At 44.7% G+C, this 18,688-nt stretch overlaps 1 protein-coding gene and 1 long non-coding RNA gene across 16 annotated transcripts in view; one reads left to right on the top strand and one right to left on the bottom strand.

Moving 5' to 3' along the window:
• Positions 1–18,688, top strand: part of PDE6C (phosphodiesterase 6C) — a 48,909-nt gene that overhangs the window by 938 nt on the left and 29,283 nt on the right. For 5 of the 15 annotated variants that reach the window (XM_053663854.1, XM_053663852.1, XM_053663850.1 and 2 more), the window contains exons 1-4: positions 13,572–14,706; positions 14,815–14,904; positions 15,843–15,983; positions 17,953–18,027. In XM_053663854.1, coding sequence (XP_053519829.1) covers positions 14,362–14,706; positions 14,815–14,904; positions 15,843–15,983; positions 17,953–18,027 — 651 coding nt within the window. In that variant the 5' untranslated portion in view covers positions 13,572–14,361. The other 10 variants (XM_053663856.1, XM_037156702.2, XM_037156703.2 and 7 more) reach the window with 10 other exon arrangements.
• Positions 1,991–10,770, bottom strand: LOC119057785 (uncharacterized). Its single transcript, XR_005084137.2, has 3 exons — positions 10,651–10,770; positions 2,754–2,836; positions 1,991–2,195 (listed from the first exon to the last, which is right to left on the bottom strand). It is a non-coding gene; the product is annotated as an uncharacterized LOC119057785 (long non-coding RNA).

The following is an 18,688-nucleotide window of genomic DNA, read 5'->3' as shown; positions in this document are numbered from 1 at the left end:
GTTGAGAAGGGGTTTGGGAATATTTCGGCCAAGTAGTTTTTCATTTTATAAAGGATGTATTTTACTCCCTTTCGGGGGAGAGTTGTGGAGCTCTCTGGGTCAATATTTGTTCTTTAGTTTCAACATCTTTAGAAGCATTAAAACCCTCCCTGTTAAATATTCTCCAGAAACGCAACAGTGGTCAGGACAGGAAATATTTTAGCGACCTCGGTGGTCGCCTACTTTATGGTACTTCGCTCGAACCATTTTGAAGCTCACCTACCACTTGTTTGTGATGCAGCTTTATTTCAAAACCATAGTAGAAATTTGTTTTGTTTTCAAAACAGCTAAGCGAGTTGGCTGAGGAGAGGACAAGACATAGATAAACAAAACTTTAGACAAATGTCAATGGTCCATGAAGTCACATGCTGCAACTAGTATGATTTTGCTTGTGTATTGGCACATTCACCAACCTCGTTTTTCTCCTTCCACTCGGAGGTAAAGTGTTCTCCTAATCTGATCAAAGCAGCCAGAAGATGCAACTTTTGACTGAATGAGAATTCATGATATGACAAAAGAAATACCTTTTGGTAACATTCCTTCCATACAATGTCAGTTGTGTATCCGATGAATTTCAGTTGTGTCTCCATGGCCCAAATTGGGAAGAACTGAGATGACTGTGGATCATTTTGCTGACACTAACCAAGCGAGGGTGAGGGAAGAGAAGGTTGGCCGCCAAACACAGAAATATGGAGTTGATGGTCCCCTGTCAGCTCTTACTAGGTTAAAGCATTGGGGTTACTATTGTTTTCAAGATTTTAATTTATTTATTTTTAGAGAGAAGGGAAGGGAGAGAGAGAGGGAGAGAAACATCAGCATGAGAGAGAAATATTTATTGATTGCCTCTCCTACGCTCTCTGATCAAGACCAAACCCACAATGGAACCTGCAACCCAAGCATGTGCCCTGACTGGGAATCAGACCAGTGACCTTTCACTTTGCAGGACAACACCCAACCAACTGAGCCAAACTGGTCAGGGCCTTTGGGGTTACATTTGATCCCCTGAAAAGACTCTGAGCTCTCCCTCACCTTCCTGTTGAAGGAGACCAAAGTTTTCCCACCCTGAAGCTGCCTGGTGTACTGATTTTCAGCTGGTTATTAAGAAACCAAAGTCTCAGAAAATTACCCTTGACTCTCTCCCTTTGAAGCTGGAGAGACTGAGACAGAAAAACTTGCCCCAGGAAGGGAATCTTAGGATTTCGCCTTAGTCTAATTGGAATTAGGTGTGGTAAATAGGAGGGCTTCGGGCAGGCCTGCTATTTAGGTCCCCCCCGTGCCCCGCTGTCTCTGAATCACAGGGGGAATCTCCTGCCTTGTGTGTTTGCTGGTCCTCCACTACCTATGAAGCACCCTTTTCACTGTTGAAATCTCAGACCCCACCCGCCCCACCTCCTTTATCCCCTTTGTCCAAAATGTCATATTCACCCAATGTTGCCTCTCTGTCCTTGGAGTTTTCATGCTTATTTGAATTCCTTGGGTGCATGTATTAAAGTTATGATTTTCTCTTGTTAATCTCTCTCTGTTAATTTGAGTATTAGCTCAAGGAGAGCTAAGAAGGTGGGAGGGAAAGCATTAGTATATTTTTAGCCCCCACGCTGTAACTGTTTGGACACCTCACCTACCTGTTCTGCTTCCTCCCACCGTGCCCTCCACTCTGGCTCTCATCTGAGTCCCCGGTGTCTCAGGAGGGCCAGTGATGATGCATTTAACTCCCTACTGCCCCAGAGCTCAGAAAGCCCTGTTTCTGGCCAAATTTTAACTAGAAGGCCTTCTGGTTAGGCCAGCTTTATCACAGGATGCAAAATCCCACCAGCTCAGAGAAGGTCTGCTTCAGAGCCAGTCCTGCAGGGACCGTGTGTGTAGTCACACCTGTGGTAGAATCTGTGCATCGTAGGTGGGAAAGGGCTTTAGAGCATCTCAATCTCCTGTCCAATGGTTGGATCCCCTCTGACTTTCTGAAGTAGAGATCTTCCAGGTTCTCCTCCAACACCTGTGAATTGTTGGGGGCGACATAGCCCTGCTCTCCATCACAGGAGAGCTTCCAGCTGAGCCCGGCTGCCTTTGGACAGCTATTATGCTAGAAAAGTTCCCTTGCGTCCCCAGCCCTTTCAAGCATTTCTCCTAGATCATATTCTGGTCGTCCTTGCACACTCCATCTATTGAATAAGCACAGGGGATTTCAATGCATTCTTATAGAGGTTGTTTTTACAGCGACATTTTTTCATTCATTTGTTAGATGCTTGTTCCTCCTCTCACGCTATCTCTGTCTTTTAATGATAAAGTGTGAACCTTGGTGTCCCAAATACCAGCAAAGAAAAACAGTTTGCTTTGGCATTCTCTCTCAAAGTTCTTCATGATTACGCACATGTGAATACAGGTCAGCTGATATTTTTAACTTTAGTGCTTCAAAATTTATCTACATAAAATTAAATTTCAAATATGCATGTATAGATAAAATATTGATGGGAAAAACTTCACAGTGATCACCTCTGTGTGGTAGACAAGGTTAGGGTGATGTAAAGGGGTGGGGTGTCTTTGTTTTGTTTGTATTTTTTGGACTGGGACCTTTCTGTAATTTCCAAATTTTCCTACAGTGAAAGTGTTTAATCAGAATATAAAACAAATATTCTCTTTGCAGTTTTTTTCTAGATGTAAAATTATGTTTTCAATGATATCTTACAAATTGTACACAATATACACAAAGTGTCACTTACCATACTTCATGGAGAAACAGATCTTGTTTCATTCATCTTGGTGTCCACCCCCACCAGCTTCTCCACGGGATTTATTAAGAGACCTGTACATAGTAGGTGCTCAATCAATAGATATTGATTTAATTTGTTGTGTTTAAATTTGTCATTTTAGGTAAGCTTCGTAAAATATTTATTTTAAAAAGCCTGGTAAGAGGCCGTTCTTTCTAAAATAGAAGTTCTCGGGATCTAGCCATTGTAGCAGAGCTGGCTAACCATCCTTCTACTGAAATAATTTGTCCTCTTCTTCCATGATGTAGAATTTTGGGGAAAAGGCTGATCTGCCAAAGGGCACCTCCCCACTTCCTGCATCTCTCTAAGACCACGGGCCTAAGTTTCAGTTAATGGAAGGTGGACTAAAGTGCTGTGTGTCCCTCGCAGAGAGGGCTCGTGAAAACTCGTGCCCGTCCCATTGTCCTGGCTCTTTCTCTCTCTCCTTGTCTGCCCACTGGTGCAGCCTCCATCATCCTGGGACTCCCACCAGTGATTAACTTGATGTGAATGAGAAATAAACTTTCACTGGGATAAGTTACCTACAGTAACAGAAATTACTGTTACCTTAACTAAAGTGTCAACAGACAAGCCACTAACTCCTAGGAAATATTGAAAAACGTTTTGCTATAATTGAAAGAAGATCTGATACAAGAAATCTATGTCCTTGCCCTTATAAAAGTTAAGCATTTCCAATCAGCTCCCTTTTGTATAAACTGACATTTACACCCACATCTTGACAGAGAGGTCAAGAAAACTGGAACAAAAATTAAAAAATGGGTAGCATTTGTCTTCTCACTGCATTTAAAAGATGCCAGAATAAATGGTGGGAAAATGAAAAGATTACTCAGCCAACATGTTCAGGTACAAAACGTCCAACTAATTTTTTCATAGGGTTGGGTTTTTTTATAGCAGTTACAAAGTCATTGCTGAATTTAATTGATTTAGTTGAAAATAACATGGGTCCCACCATGCATCATCTCTGAGATACCTGGTCATACACATCCATTAGGCACAGGCAGATACTCCCTCAAGAGCAAACAGGCAACGTAAAGGGGCCCTTTGCACTTAGCTGCCAGGATGTGTCTGACACACCTGCCTTTAGGGGATGCCTTTTGGTGGTAGAGAGCAGGAAGAATGAAAAATTTTGCTAAGGTGAAGCTGAAGAATGGGTTTAATATGATGATCTGAAATGTACCCAGTTCAGGATATTGTTGGTCTTATGTGAGTGTTTCAACCTCGTGCATGATTTGGGCTATTTTATAAGCATTACTTCCAATAGGAATAGTTAACTGCAGTGGAAAATTCTTAGTAGTATTGGAATTAAACATTATGTATGTTCATTAATATAGCATACTACTGAAGAATGTAAAGTTATTAAACAGAAAGTTTAAGGAAGTTCAACCATTCTTTAGTATATCTGTAGGTTTTTAAAAAGTGTCCCTGGAATTTTTATTTAACTCCTGTATTAGTGTTTGACATTTTATATGATATCTGTCTAGATTTTAAACTCCTTAAAGGAAAGGTCTTTGCATATTCCCCTGTAAGCAGCTAGTATGATGTCTTGTACCCCTCAGGGGTGCACTTTTCCATTTAATCCTATTTAAACTGATAGGCTTGGGGTAGGTCACTATCACTTACTATCTGTGTGACCTTGAGCAAGCTATTTCATTTCTCTGTGCTTCAATTTCTTACCAGTAAAGTACAGGCAATAATAGCACCTACCTCATGAGGTTATTTTAAGAGTTAAATGACAGAATACACGTAAGGGCCCTAGAAAAGTGCCTGGCACAGATTACATATTATAATGTTAGCCACTCTAATGAGCACTTTTTCATGGTCATAACTTTGTGGATTATAGTTGTAAAAATAAAAATACCCATTAAATGAAATGGAGTTTTCATATCAGCTTAGTTATTATCTCAGATACACTTTATCAAAACAAATGACTGTTAATGTCTGTCACATCTAGGATATTGACCTTTCCTCTCATTTCCCCTACAAGTTAATGCTCTATTTTAAAAAAAAAGTATGTTTAAATCAACTAGAAATGCTGACATAAAAGTTTAATAGTGATGTTTAACAAAATCAACAATTATTTTGCAGTGTCAAAAATTCATTCTAACTGGTCAGTTTGGTAATTTTTTAGATATTTAATTTTATATATTTATTATATAAATATATAGTTATACTTATTGATAGATAATTGTCACATATAATTGTATTTCTATATAATACATATAGTAAATATATAATATATAATATATGTCATATATAATAAACATATGAGGACTTCCGCCAAGATGGAGGCATAGGTGGAAGCACTGCACCTTCTCACACAATCAAGTTTAAAAACAACAAAGTTTTAGCAACAAAAATGTAGCCAAACCACAGAAAATTGAACTACACGGAAGTCTGACAACAATGAACCCTTCAACCAAACCAGTAAGAGGGGCAGAGCCAGCAGCAGAGCGGGGTCGGGCAGGAAAGATCCACCTGACTGACCTGGGCACATGACCCAGGAGCACCAGCCGCCATGGACGGATCCCAGGTGTGGAGTACTGGGCAGACCCACTGAGGGTGCAAGGCGGTGAACCCATTGAGGGCTGATCACGGTCACACATTCGTGTGCAGATAAACCAGTGAAGGAGCTAGCAGTGAGACAGACCGTGCAGGCCCCAGCAGCAGGAAGTAGCAGAGGGAACCGCCATTGTCCCTCTCTGACCCCGCCCCCACATACAGCGTCACAAACCAGCAACCTGGGTAGCCCCGCCCTGGGGAACAACTAAAGTTCTGCTCCTCATAATAACAGGCATGAATAGATCAAAACATGGCTCAAGAACAACTCAGAGCCCCAGTGCTGATAAGCCTAAGCGATGAAGAAATAGCCAAACTTTCAGATGCACAGTTCAAAACACTGGTGATCAGGATGCTCACAGAACTGGTTGATTTCAGTCACAAATTAGAGGAACATATGAAGGCTAAACTAATTGAAACGAAGGGAAATGCACAGGAAACCAATAGTAATGGAAAGGAAACTGGGACTCAAATCAATGGAGTGGACCAGAAAGAGGGAAAAAATGACCAAACAGAAAAGAATGAAGAAACAAGAATTCAAAAAAAATGAGAGGCTTAGGAACCTCCAGGACATCTTTAAAGGTTCCAACATCCAAATTATAGGGTTACCAGAAGGGGAAGAGGAAGAGCAACAAGTGGAACACTTATCTGAATAAATAATAAAGGAGAACTTCCCCAATCTGGCAAAGGAAATAGACTTCCAGGAAATCCAGGAAGCTCAGAGAGTCCCAAAGAAGTTGGACCCCATCCATCAGGGACAGGGAGGGAAGGGACAGGAGGGAAGGTACCTGTGTGTGCGCTCAAAGGCAGCTTTCCAGTATTTTTTTTAAAACAATCTTTGTCTTCATAAACTGGTCTTTAGGGCTCAAAGTAGTCACCAGCGAGCCCACTTTCTTGCTTCTCTTTCTAGCTAATTGATCGCCCGCCCCATCAACTGTTGCCTGGAATCGTGCCTCCCATTTGTCCCTTTCTTTTCCGTTCCTAAGCAACCTTACCCATAATCTATGAAAATGGCCTTAAAAACTTTGTTTGTGAATGGATTTCTTTACTACAGTAGATCTCTTTTATTTTCTTTCTAATATGACTGCTATCATCATAGAGGTAAAGCTTTAAGTTTAGAGAAGTACGTGAAATCCATAGGGCTGCAATTTTGAAGCAAACTTCAATGTGGGTATAACAATAATTTTCAGAGTCACTATAACACGTTATGTGTGTTTCCATTCAAAAGAGTTTGTTACATAGTTCGTAGCTTTATAGAAATGTTTAAAAGATCTTGACTAAGGTTGAAATCAGCATTTAAATATTTAAGGAAATTGGTTCATGAAACGTGTAGTTTGACTTATGAGTTGCATAATAGTGTTTAAATATTTGGGAAAATGTGCTTAATCAATGTAAAAGCTTAATAAATTGAACATTAAACAAAACTAAGTAGTAGTAAGTGTGCTTTCCAGGCCAGAAGTCCCTGAGACATTACAGATCCTAGCAACAGCCAAGACAGGTTTTATCCAGTAGATTTAACGGCTGTACTTTGGAGCAAAAATGCATGAGATTTGGCTGTTACTATTGAAAACAAAATCCAAACTAATATGCTTAGCAGGAAAACCCAGTTAGTGGCTGCATGGGTTGCTTCTGGTGGCCCTGTCTCTTGATAAGGGTTATTATTGATATGGTGGCTTGATTAGGCCTGGGTCACACGCAGGCAAATGTTTCACTTCTCTAGTTATAAGTCCAAGGGTTGTTCCTTTAAAACTCTTCCAAGGTCCAGCTTTCTAAAGTGAGGAGGATTGAGATGTGAGGAGTTTAGACAAAAAGTAGACTATGCAAACTGGATGATCAAAGGACTTTTAAGAGAAGGAAAATTAATATTCCATTTTATGTCATGTTGCTGTTAAACCCTTCCATCTCCCCTGGTGTTCATTAAAGCTGCTGTATCCAAAGTGTAAGTGTTTTCACCTCATATCACTGTCTTGAAGGAATAATTCAAGTTGTCAACTGATGCTAACATAATACAATTCATAGATATGTCGGTGATTCTTTCCAGCTGCAGAATGTGCGTTACTATTTCTGGAATGGTCACTGCAACTTGCCACTTGCCTGGCCTATCTCAGATGCTCCAAAGATTCTCTGAGGATTTATAAGCTAAGAATGCTTAGGGGTTTGTGTCCTGAAGAGCTCTGTAATCCTGTGCTTCCCCAATCCCACTCTAAGCCAGGACCTTCTGTCACACCCAGAGAGTACAGGCAGTGTGAAAGCTCTGGTAAGCAATCATTCTGCTTGACCTTTGGGGTCCCACTGAGGTGCCACTTAGGATCTCCTCAGTAACCTGGACCAGGATGTAGTTTCTTCTTGGCCCTCAGCCCCAGGTGGTGCCCGGAGGGTCTTTCTTTGGGAACTAGGACAGCAAAGCAAGCCAAGTCATGGGTGAGATTAGCCAAGAGGCGGTGGAGAGATACCTGGAGGACCACCCTGGGTTTGCCAAGGAGTACTTCGACAGGAAGCTGCAAACAGCGGCGCTGGTTGAAGCCTCCGAACGCAGTGGGGTGCAGGGCCCGGCCAGTGGGTCCGTCCAGGGGCTGTCGTCAGAGGATGAGGCGGCACTGTGCGTGGAGCTGCTCCAGGCCATGCGGGAGGAGGCGGGCAGCGCAGAAGCGGCGGTGCACAGGGCCCTGCAGAGGCTGGCGCAGCTGCTGCGGGCTGACCGCTGCAGCCTGTTCCTCGGCCGCTCCCGCAACGGCACGCCCGAGGTGGCCTCCAGGCTGCTCAACGTCACTCCGACCTCCAAGTTTGAGGACGACCTGGTGGTGCCTGACAGAGAAGTTGTGTTTCCCTTGGACATCGGGATAGTAGGTTGGGTTGCACACACAAAGAAAGCCGTTAATGTCCCAGATGTGAAGAAGGTAGGTGGAATTATGGCAGTAGGGCAGAGATGAGGACCTGGCAGCGTCCTGGAGGGACAGTAGGAGGGAGACCTGGGGTCCGGGGGCCATCCTGTGGCATTGGCTCTAACCTGGGGAGTGGGAGCAGCGGGGAAGAGGAGCACCTAGGTCCAGGGCTGACAGATTTAGAAAAGAAAATATATAAGATGCCTAGTTCAATTCGAATTCAACTTACAGGCGCCAGGCACAGTCCACACGTCCTCCCTCACACCTCGCCCGTGCTCTGAACAGCACCACAAAGCAGGCCGTCCGCTGGGAGACCCTGAACTGCCCCCCAGGCCTCTCACCCACAACACTCTCTTCTTTGGGATGGATTGGCTCCTAAGTGAATTCTTTCACCTATAGGGTAAATGTGCAAAAAGGAAAACAGTACCATTGAGAGTTCAGATTTAGATGATTAAACATGTGACTTTGGGTGACCATGGAGTGCCGCTGGCCGTCCCAGCCCCCTGTAACACAGCTCTGTCCAGAATAAATCCCAATCTGGGGAGTGGGACTGCTGGGTCCTCCTGAAGGCCGATAGTGCACTAATGGTTATCTTCTTTTAAAAACAGAACATTTGACTCCTCCTCACCACCACAGTGCGTGTTCATTTTAGGAAAATGACAAAATGCAAATAAAAAGGAGGAAATACAAACCCCCCCAGTCCCTCCACTCAGCAATAACTACAGGCAACAGCCTGCAGTTTCTCCTGCCAGGCCTCTTTCTACACGAGCCCCATTATTTTGCTTTGCTAGTAAGGAGAGGGGGGAGGTGGATTATGCTGTCATGGAGTTGATGGAAAACCACCCCTGACGTGCTTTCTGTGCGGAGATTTACTGCTGGCTTAGGAGGGGGGCAGATAATCTTCTCCTGGGCCTCCTGGAGCTGCTTAGAGGAGGCGAGCCTCCGGGATCCAGAAGACCCAGAGTCGTCAAACATTAGCAACACTCGGCAAACAGCCACTGGGCAGCTCTCAGGTGCAAGGGTTGCCGCTGGCACAAGGAGTCCTTGGTTCTTTTTCACCCCCCTCCAGGGAATCAAGCTGGCTTCAGGAGGTGTGAGGCCCGCCAGTGGTCTGTGCCCTATGGCAAAGTTCTCTGGACACCAGTTAGGAGGCTGTCCCCACAGCCCCTGCCGTGGAAACATGCTCTTGGCCAGTCTCCAACTGAGGCCATGTCCAAAATTACTAAGGCATCAAACTTAAGAAAGTGACCTGCAAGATTTTTTTTCTGAAAGTTTTTTAAAAAGAGATGGATAAAATGACTTCTACTATAATACTTTATTGATGAGCCCAGTTCTCTGTGTTGAGAAAAATGACAGAATGGAGTGGTCAAAAGATCGGGTGGCCTTGGTCTGTTGCTGTCCTTGGTGAGCGCCCTGCGTGGACAGGGAGGTACATGGAGGGGGGTGGGTGTCTTTCCTCTCGAGCCTCCCTTTTCCTGAGGACTCCCAGCTGTTCTGGTGGGACAGACACACATGGGCTGAAGACAGACACCCTCCTGAGCTCAGAGGGGAAACACAGGTTTCATTTATTCTCCACTTCTACTGCTTCTAAGCATTTTTCCCGCCAAAAGGGGTGCTTTTTCAATTTTGGATGCACATTAAAATCAAATTGGGAATGCTTTAAAAAATACTGTTATATGAGACTCTCAAAAGACCAATTGCGTAGACCCAGGGGTTGGGATGCAGGCACTAGTGTGATTCTAATACGCAGCCAATGTTGGGAACCACTCATCTCCTGGGTGAGCAGATGTAAGAGGAGGAAGCGAATTTCAAGTCAGCTGTGGATGCTGGATGGAAATGGCCCCTGGAGCTATTAGTCCAACTCTTTGCTCAGGCAGACAGGAAGCTGGGGTCACGGGAGCTGCGTCTCTGAGTCCGTGGTCTGGCAGGTGAACACAAAGGGCCGAAGAGAATGGAGGCCTCCCTCTGCCCAGTGTTCCTTCCACCCTCACTAAACCCCAAGTCTCTGCTGTATTTCTCCGTTTGTATGTTCTTTTTAATAGTTTTTTTAAATTTTATTTTTCAATTGCAGTTGACGTTTAGTATTATTTTGTATTAGTGCCAGGTGTACAGCCATGTACTTTACAGAGTGATCCCCTCGATATTCCCAGCGCCCACCTGGCACCACACACAACTGCAGTGTTATTGACTACTTTCCTTACACCGTACTTCATTCCTGGTGACTATTTCGTAACCACCAGTCTATGCTTCTTAATCCCTTTATTTTTTTCACCCAGTTCCCCTCCCTCATGCCCTCTGGCAACCATCAGCCTGTTCTCTGCAAGTTCACATTTCAGTCACCGTGGCAAAATCTGCAAAGAGAAAGCTGCTGAAAACCTGTGTTTTAAATGAAGTTTCTATTAATTCTTTACCTTTTTCACTGCACTTGGCAATTGTGTAGATTTTTTTCATTCTTGATCTCACTTGATGCTGGCAAAGACCCTGTGCAGAAGGCACTTTCGCACCTTGTCTGTGTTAGAATCTTCTCACGGTCAATTAGCCAGGACGTGGCGGGTCTGGGACCACAGCTCAGGCCTTCGGAGGCCTTCCTCTTTCACCGCGTCGCTGACCACACACCACTTCTCTCTGGGTGGCAGTGTGGGCACAGGTAAGGGAAGGACTTCTCACACCCCGACCAAGGCAGAACTGGATACTCCGGACCTTGGGGTTCCACTCAAGTTGTAACAAGGAAGCCACATGGTGCAGGGTGACAGCTTTGGCATCAGACACACTGGATGGACATCCAGGTCTGAGACAAGGTAACTGTGTGAGGGATTGAGTTTCTGCACCTGTGGAATACAGGTACCCAAATGCACGGATGAGGTGGACGTGAAGTGCCTGATTCATAAAGATGATAACATCATCTTTATGCCAAAGAGGGTTTGGGGAGCTGGGTGTGGGTGGACAAAACTGGGTCAATGGTTATTGCCTGTTTTTAAAACAAGGTAAAGGCAGGAAAACTTTGAATAACAGGAAACTGAGAGATAGTCTTTTCAAGTTAATCATTTCTTTTCCTACTGGGAAAGCAGTTGATTAACTATGGATGGGCGGTTCTCGTTCCGACTGTGATTTAAAAGAGAAGCCATGGAGAATTCCTAGGTTTCCAATGATTAACAGGACACTTAGAGCTCCCTTTCCTCCCTCCTCTCTCATCCTGCTCTCCTCTCTTTCTGACTCCTGCTCACAAAGGATGATGGGATTTAATCAGAATTTAACAATGCTGTGATTGGGTGAGGGAGCCAGGCCAACTGCTATTCTAAACAGTGTTCTCTCTGGTTGCTCTAAGCGGCTCCTTTGGAGAAGGACCGTCAGAGGGAGTTTGTGCGTTTGAGAAATACAGAGTTTACTCAGACAAACCAGTAAGGATCGTTTGAGCTAGTGAAAATAAAAAAGCAGAAAGCCGCATTTCACCCCTGCCCCTGCCACCCGTGTAATTTGATGGATGATTTTATCCAGGGTTTTCAGATATGATAATAAGCAAGCATTCTATTTTCAAACGCAACAACCATTTTCTCAAACCAGCCAAATGAATTTGAGAAGGTTTTCTCACGTGCAGAATCTAGAATAAAATAGCATCCAGTGTTGAAGCAGCAGAGTGAAGTGTTAGCCGGGAGATGCTGACTCCATCCCATGGGGTGTGTGTCTGGCATTTCGCTTATGCCTTCAGTGCCCAGGACGGCCGTGTGAGTGGAGGTGATCGTGATCTGTAGTGGGTGACAGGTTAGGAGGAAAACCGGATGTGAGCGGGCCTGGGCAAGCAGTGGGTTAAGAGAAAGAACCTAATTCTGAGGATGCCCTGGCCTGAGAGGGCAGATGCTATGGGAAGCAGAGAGAAATAACAGATGAAGTAGTCAGGAAGGAAATGTGACTCTTGGGAGCGTGGGGCAGAGTGTTGGCCCCCAGAAGGAAGCGCGCTCCCGGGCAAGGAGGCTGACACGAGCATCTAATGTCTCAGCGATTAGAAGTGGTTAGAAAAACTAGAGCTAGATGCAAAATAGTAATTGTAAAAGAGAACCGTTTTTCATCCAGGGAGGCCCCCTAAAAATTTCAGGTTTCTCTTCCTCGTATTCTTTGAACACCCACTTTGTGTCAAGACAATTCTCTAAGTGCTCAGCTGATACCCCTGTCTTCACAGAGAGGATTCTAGACAGTAGATCATGTCATTATTACCACTTGCAAAATTTTCTTTACCATTATGCAATGTTGCCTCCTAAATATATAGTGGTTTGTGCGGTTCCATGTTGGGAAAGGTAAGAAAAAGCCACAGGGGCGGGGCGGGTGGTGAAGGCCTGCGTCCGCCTCCCTTAGCATCTCACGTGTTCTTTGTGAAGGGTCCCACTTCTGGGGATTCTCCACAGGAGTGATTCACCCGCTGAAAGTGCAGATTCCTCAGGAAGACAGACCCCATATCAGGAGATTAGGGCTATGGGTCTGCTGTGAGCTCTGCAAGTCTGTGTTTATCTGCAGGGGATTCGGAGGCACAGCCAGCGAGAACCACTCTGGGCCGAGCTGCGGGTTCTGTTGACCAAGCGGCCTGTGTTCCCTGGTGGCAATTCTGGCCCATAAGTTATACACCAGTGGACTCTCACCTTTTTACTTTGGGAAACTGAGCAGAGTCCAGCTTCCAAGGCCTGTGCTGCTCTTAGAAGCACCATGAACACGAGCAAGTGAAAATAATACAACTTGGGAAAGCAATGCCACATTAATTTTGGCCATTCAGTCTCAGAATTAGGCTGAAAGTTCAGCTCTAATTGAAGAAGCCTCAGGTTCAAAGAGGGGATAGTAAGGACCCCAGAAGGCTGAGCCTGTACCCATGAGGAAGTGTTCCTCTAAATTACAGCTAGTAAGGTAACAGCCATCCTTGACCTTCTTCTGAAGCCCTTTTGTTTGCACCCCCCTCCAAACTCATCCCTCTGCTCTTCCTGTGGTTAGTGTATTTGAATCATCTCTCATATGCCACATGAAGTTTGTATCTGGAAAGATCCTCTCCTAAAGAGAGAAAAAACTGTATGAATGAAAGACACTAGCTTGGTAGAACAATAACCACTGGTTAGAATCTGGTGCTGGTAAGAAGGTCATCCTCTCACATGTGACCAGTGGGAGTAAGAATTCCAACCTTTCATAAAAGTACTCTGTGTAAAGAAAACTGCACATACCTGGGGACCCAGCAAAAGGAATTTCTACTTTGGGAAACCCATCACATCAGCATAAGAGCGAGAACGATCAGGGCTGCATTGTTTGCAGTGGAGAACACTACAGACAGACTGACCGGTAGAGGATGGTGAGTGGGCCGGGGAGCTGCCACACTGTGGAGTGATGTGCAGGACTCTGGGAGGTAAATTCACATCCACGTGCATTGGTCTGGAGGGATGTCCGTAAAATACTGTGACGTGATGAAAGTATTGTATACAATCAGAAAGGAAATTTTTATAAAAAACAGAAAAGAAAAACCTTTGTCCAAGCACAGAGCAAGGCATAGAAGTAGACACACCAAGCAGTTAACACTGATATCCTTGGGCAAGATTGGTGGTTTGAGGGATTACTCACTTTTTCTTTATGTTATGATATAATGGTTCTCTGGTGTCAACTGCAGATTTCATGTTTGTAGTTAGAAATAAGACTTCTTTGCTTCGGGTGGGTGGCTCCCCAGTTGGTTGGAGCATCGTCCTGTACACCAAAAGTTTGCGGGTTCCACCTCCTGGCCGGGCACATACCTGGTTGCAGGTTTGATACCCTGTCAGGGGGTGTACAGGAAGCAACCAATCAATGTTTCCCTCTCTTTCTTTCTCTCTCTCTCTTTCCCCATCCCTCCCTCTCTTTCACTCCCAACTTCTTTTCTCTCTAAAATCAATAAATGTATTGTCAGATGAAAATTAAAGAAAAAACTCTTTGAAATATGCCTGGAACCCCAGCTATGCTCTCCTGTCCAGCACACACTTTCTGTTCATTGTAACAGAAGTTTTTTCCTGCCGTCCTCTTAGCACCTTCTTTCCACTTGGCTGCAACATCACCTCTTTTCTCCCACCCCAATCTCAGCCTAACCTACATAGGCCACAGCTCAGCTGGGAGACACTCACTCTGAAATGGGCAGTTTCATTTTGAGCAGTCATGGGATGGGGCAGCGGTGGGGCGGGGGTATGTTTTCTCAGGACTGCTGCACGGGGGCCCTGGTTATCTGTCAGAATTCGGACGAGATGGAAGGACCTGCTGCCATTCCTAGATCTACGTGCTGTGGTTCTGTGCTGCTTTGGCCAACGTGTGAACGTGTTTTTCAGAACAGCCACTTTTCTGACTTCATGGACAAACACACCGGGTATGTCACTAGGAACCTGCTGGCAGCCCCAGTTGTGATGGGCAAGGAGGTTCTGGCTGTGGTTATGGCAGTTAACAAAGTAAATGCGCCTGAATTTTCCAAACAGGACGAAGAGGTAATGCTAACCCCTAGGCATCCAGTCGGAGGTTTGGGAAGTTTATTTGTTATATAAAACATCCGAAAAAAGATGTCACATCTATTTGTTTTTCTCTGTCACCTGTAGGTGTTTTCCCAGTACCTCGCCTTTGTTTCTATCATCCTAAAGCTTCATCACACCAACTACCTGTACAGCGTTGAATCCCGAAGAAGCCAGGTAAAGAGAAAGGGACATTAATCATTCTGCACTCACCTGTTCTGACAAAGGGACCCAGAGGCAGCCAGACCAGACCCCTTCTTTCCCTCATGGGGGTTTCAGACACATGGAGCAGATCCCCAAACTGCAGCCCCAGGTACCTCTTCATGGTCCGCCCTGGCTTTCCATCCCTACCCACCTGCCTTCCCAGGTGTATGAGCATCTGGTGTGCCGTTCTTCAGTCTCCATCCCAGGCAGTCATGGTTTCGTCATCTATGAGGTGACAGTGATAATTATAGTACCCACCCCACATGGTTTTTGTGATGATTAAATAGTCATTAGATAAATTAGTTTGCATAAGGCTGTTAGCAGTACCTGGTACATGAAGGTATTAATCTGAGGAGCAACTCATTCCTCTGGAGTCTGTTTCCTCCCTGAGCCAGAGGTATAAAGAACAACATTGGCAGCCAGGATACCTCAGTCTGGACCATTCCCTGGGCCTCAGTTTCCTCATTCGTACAATGGTGGGAAGGGGGTTGGGATGGAAGGCTTTCAAGGCCCCTTCCCGTTCTAACAGTCCAGGTAGGGTTACCTCTGACTAGCTCAGGGTGCATGGAAGGAGGCATGCAGCTTTCTGCCAGCGAGGGTCAGCAGGAGCTCGGCTGCCCAGGGACTGTCTCTGCTGCCAATTTTAGGTCACTTGCCCTTTGAAGCCAAAACATTTGGACAAAGGAACCAATTGTAGCTTATCCTCTCTCATAAGCCCACAGCCTTGCAAAGGTCTCCTCATCATTCCACGCAGGGAATCAGTCTTTTGTTGGGCATGGACATCTTCAGAAATGGAATTGCATTGCCCAGTGGTACAGCTTCATTTTATCTGATGCACCCCCTGGTGAAAGCTCTATCTTTTCATAGCGTATTTTGTTCTAACAGTTTTCTTTTAAAAAATCTACTTTCAGATCCTTATGTGGTCAGCCAATAAAGTGTTTGAAGAGCTCACGGATGTTGAGCGACAGTTTCACAAAGTGCTCTACACAGTCCGGACGTATCTGCACTGTGAGCGCTACTCCATCGGGCTGCTGGACACGACCAAGGAGAAGGTCCTCGTTGCTCCAGATGCTTTTTCTTGCTTAAAATCTCCTGTAAAACACATCTCACATGAAATGTGATTGGTTAAAAAATGGATACATTATGTAAATAATCAGTCGTGATAGATCACAAGAACCAATGCCAAGAAAATATGGTACAGAGGTAAAAAGTATGCATTTTGGAGCAAAAAAAAAAAAAGATCTAGGCTAGAATCTCGGCTTTTCCATTTTCTAGTTGTCTGTGTCTTCAATGAGTTCTTTTCAAATATTAATTAATAAACTTTATTTTTAAGAGAAATTTAAGGTTTGCAAAAGTTCAGCAGGTTCCCATGTATATTTTCTTCCCTTCTCCACATCCCCCCCACTTTCCCTATTATTTATCTCTCCTAGTATAACATCTTGCATTAATGTGCTCCATTTGTTAGAATTGATGAATCAATTTCGATACAGTATTATTAACTGAAGTCCACACTCCGGATTCAGGTTCCCTCTTTGTGTTGTACAGTCTTTGGGTTTTGACAGATGCAGTATCATGTATCTGCCATTACAGTGTCATCCAGAATAGTTTACCAAAAGTCTTGTGCTCCATCTAGTCTCCCTCCCTCTCCCAATGCTAAGTCTCTGGCAACCACTGATTTTTTTCACTGCCTTTATAGTTACTTTTTTCATGATGCCATAGTTAAAATCATATAGCTTTTCCAGATGGGTTACTTAACTTAGCAATATGCATTTAAGTTTCCCCCACATCTTTCCATGGCTTGATAGCTCACTTTTTTTTAATGCTGAGTAATATTCCATTGTCTGGATACACCACAGTTTATTCATTCATTTACTGGAGGACATCTTGGTTGCTTCCACATGTTAGCTATTATAAATAAGGTGTAGTTTTTATGTGGACATGACTTGTCCATGCCTGTGGGTAAGTACCAGGGAGGGCTACTGCTGGATCATATGCTAAGACTGTATTTAGCTTTTAAGAAACTACCAGACTGCCTTCTAAGGTGGCTGTGCCATTCTGCATTTCCACGAGCAATAAATGAGAGTTTCTGTTGCTCCACATCTTTGCTGGCAGTTGGCGATGTCAGTATTTTGGATTTTAGCCACTCCAATAGCTGCGTAGTGGTATCTCATTGTTTTAATTTACATTTCTCTGATGGCAAGTGATGGGACGCTTCTTTTCTTATGCTCACTTGCCAACTGTATGCCTTCCCTGCTGAGACATCTGTTCAGATTTTTTGCACACTGTTTAGTTATAGGTTGTTATTCTTCTTATTCTTCAATTTTAAGAGCTCTTTGCATATTCTGAATACAACTCATGGACAATATTGCTTTACAACATCTTGCAAATGTCACTTTCATCACCTTCCATCTGAGGACGCCTTTCCCCAGAAGCCCCCTGGCAGACCCCTGTCTTTGTTCCCCACGACTGGGCCTCGTGCCTGCCCTCGCAGCAGTCCAAGACACCTCACACAGACCACGCGTGGGCTGTGCTGGGCCCATGACCCCTGAGCAGATTACCACCTGATACCCAAATAAAATCAGGTTCCGTTAGCAAGGAAGAAGGGAGAATGGAACGTTAAGAAAGGCAGCCAGCACCACTGGCTAGTTTTGTGACCTTAGCTGAGCCTCTTAACCTACCCAGACTTAATTTACTTATCAGTAAAGGAGCTGCTCTCTATTGAGTGCTTGTAACTGTGTGTCGGAGTAGGTGCTCTGTGTGCATTATTCATTTAGTCCTCACAATGACCCCAGGGAATAAATACTATTATTATCCCCATTTTACCAATGAGAAAGGCTAAGTGACTTGTTCATAGTCACGACTTCCTGTAAGCAGCATTTCTGGGAATTACAGATCGTTTTCAGCTCTAAAATTCTAGAATCATAAATTAACATAAAATATGCAAACCAGGAAATTCATATAAGACATGGTCAGTCATAGAAGAGTTTCTTTAAAAATCATGTTTAATGTAATTGCCTCCAGGAATTCTATGATGAATGGCCAATCAAGCTTGGAGAAGTCGAGCCTTACAAAGGTCCAAAGACACCGGACGGCAGAGTGAGTGCAAACCTCTTCCTCGGTGATATCGGTGGCGGTGCCAGGTGCTAAAGCAGAGGCAGCCACATGCAGAGGAGAGAGCATGGGCCCGAAAACACCCGGGATTTAGTCTGTAGCTTTCTTTCTGTGGGACCTTGGAGTAGGAGAAAGAGTACTGCACAGGGAGTTTGAAGTTCTGGTCCCAGCTCTGCCCCAAGCCAGCTGGACGGCCCATGCCTTGATTTGTTGTTTAACTTCTCAGTTTCTTTTTCTGTCAAGCCACGGCTTGGGACCAGTTGTTGTCAACAGGGAGGGACACATCAGAGACACTTGCAGAGCTTCTGAAACATTCTGTGCCCAGGTCCTTCCTCTGACACGCTGGACTGGAGCTTCTAGGGAAGGGTTGGGGTAGGTTGACGTCCCCCGTGACTGCGAGCTTCATGGGGCAGGACTGTGCTCACCACTGTATGCCCAGCACATAGGGAAACAGGCTAGAACATGTCCAGGTCTCAGGCTCTTCATCTGTCCAAAGAAGAGAGAGGATAACTCTCAACATATCCACCGAACCCTGTTTCTCAGGCTTCCATTCAGATGAGCCAGTGCTGGAAGGGGGTAGGTGCTCACCGTCCGCGTGGGAAGGGAAAACATTGACCGAAGTTGAGAAATTACATGATTTGTTCCC

Source organism: Artibeus jamaicensis, unplaced genomic scaffold, assembly GCF_021234435.1.
Source record: "Artibeus jamaicensis isolate MK-2021 breed Jamaican fruit bat unplaced genomic scaffold, CSHL_Jam_final contig_332, whole genome shotgun sequence".
In the NCBI taxonomy this organism is placed as follows: domain Eukaryota; kingdom Metazoa; phylum Chordata; class Mammalia; order Chiroptera; family Phyllostomidae; genus Artibeus; species Artibeus jamaicensis.
The sequence above is the reverse complement of the archived record's forward strand: the minus strand, read 5'-3'. Positions and strand labels throughout refer to the sequence as shown.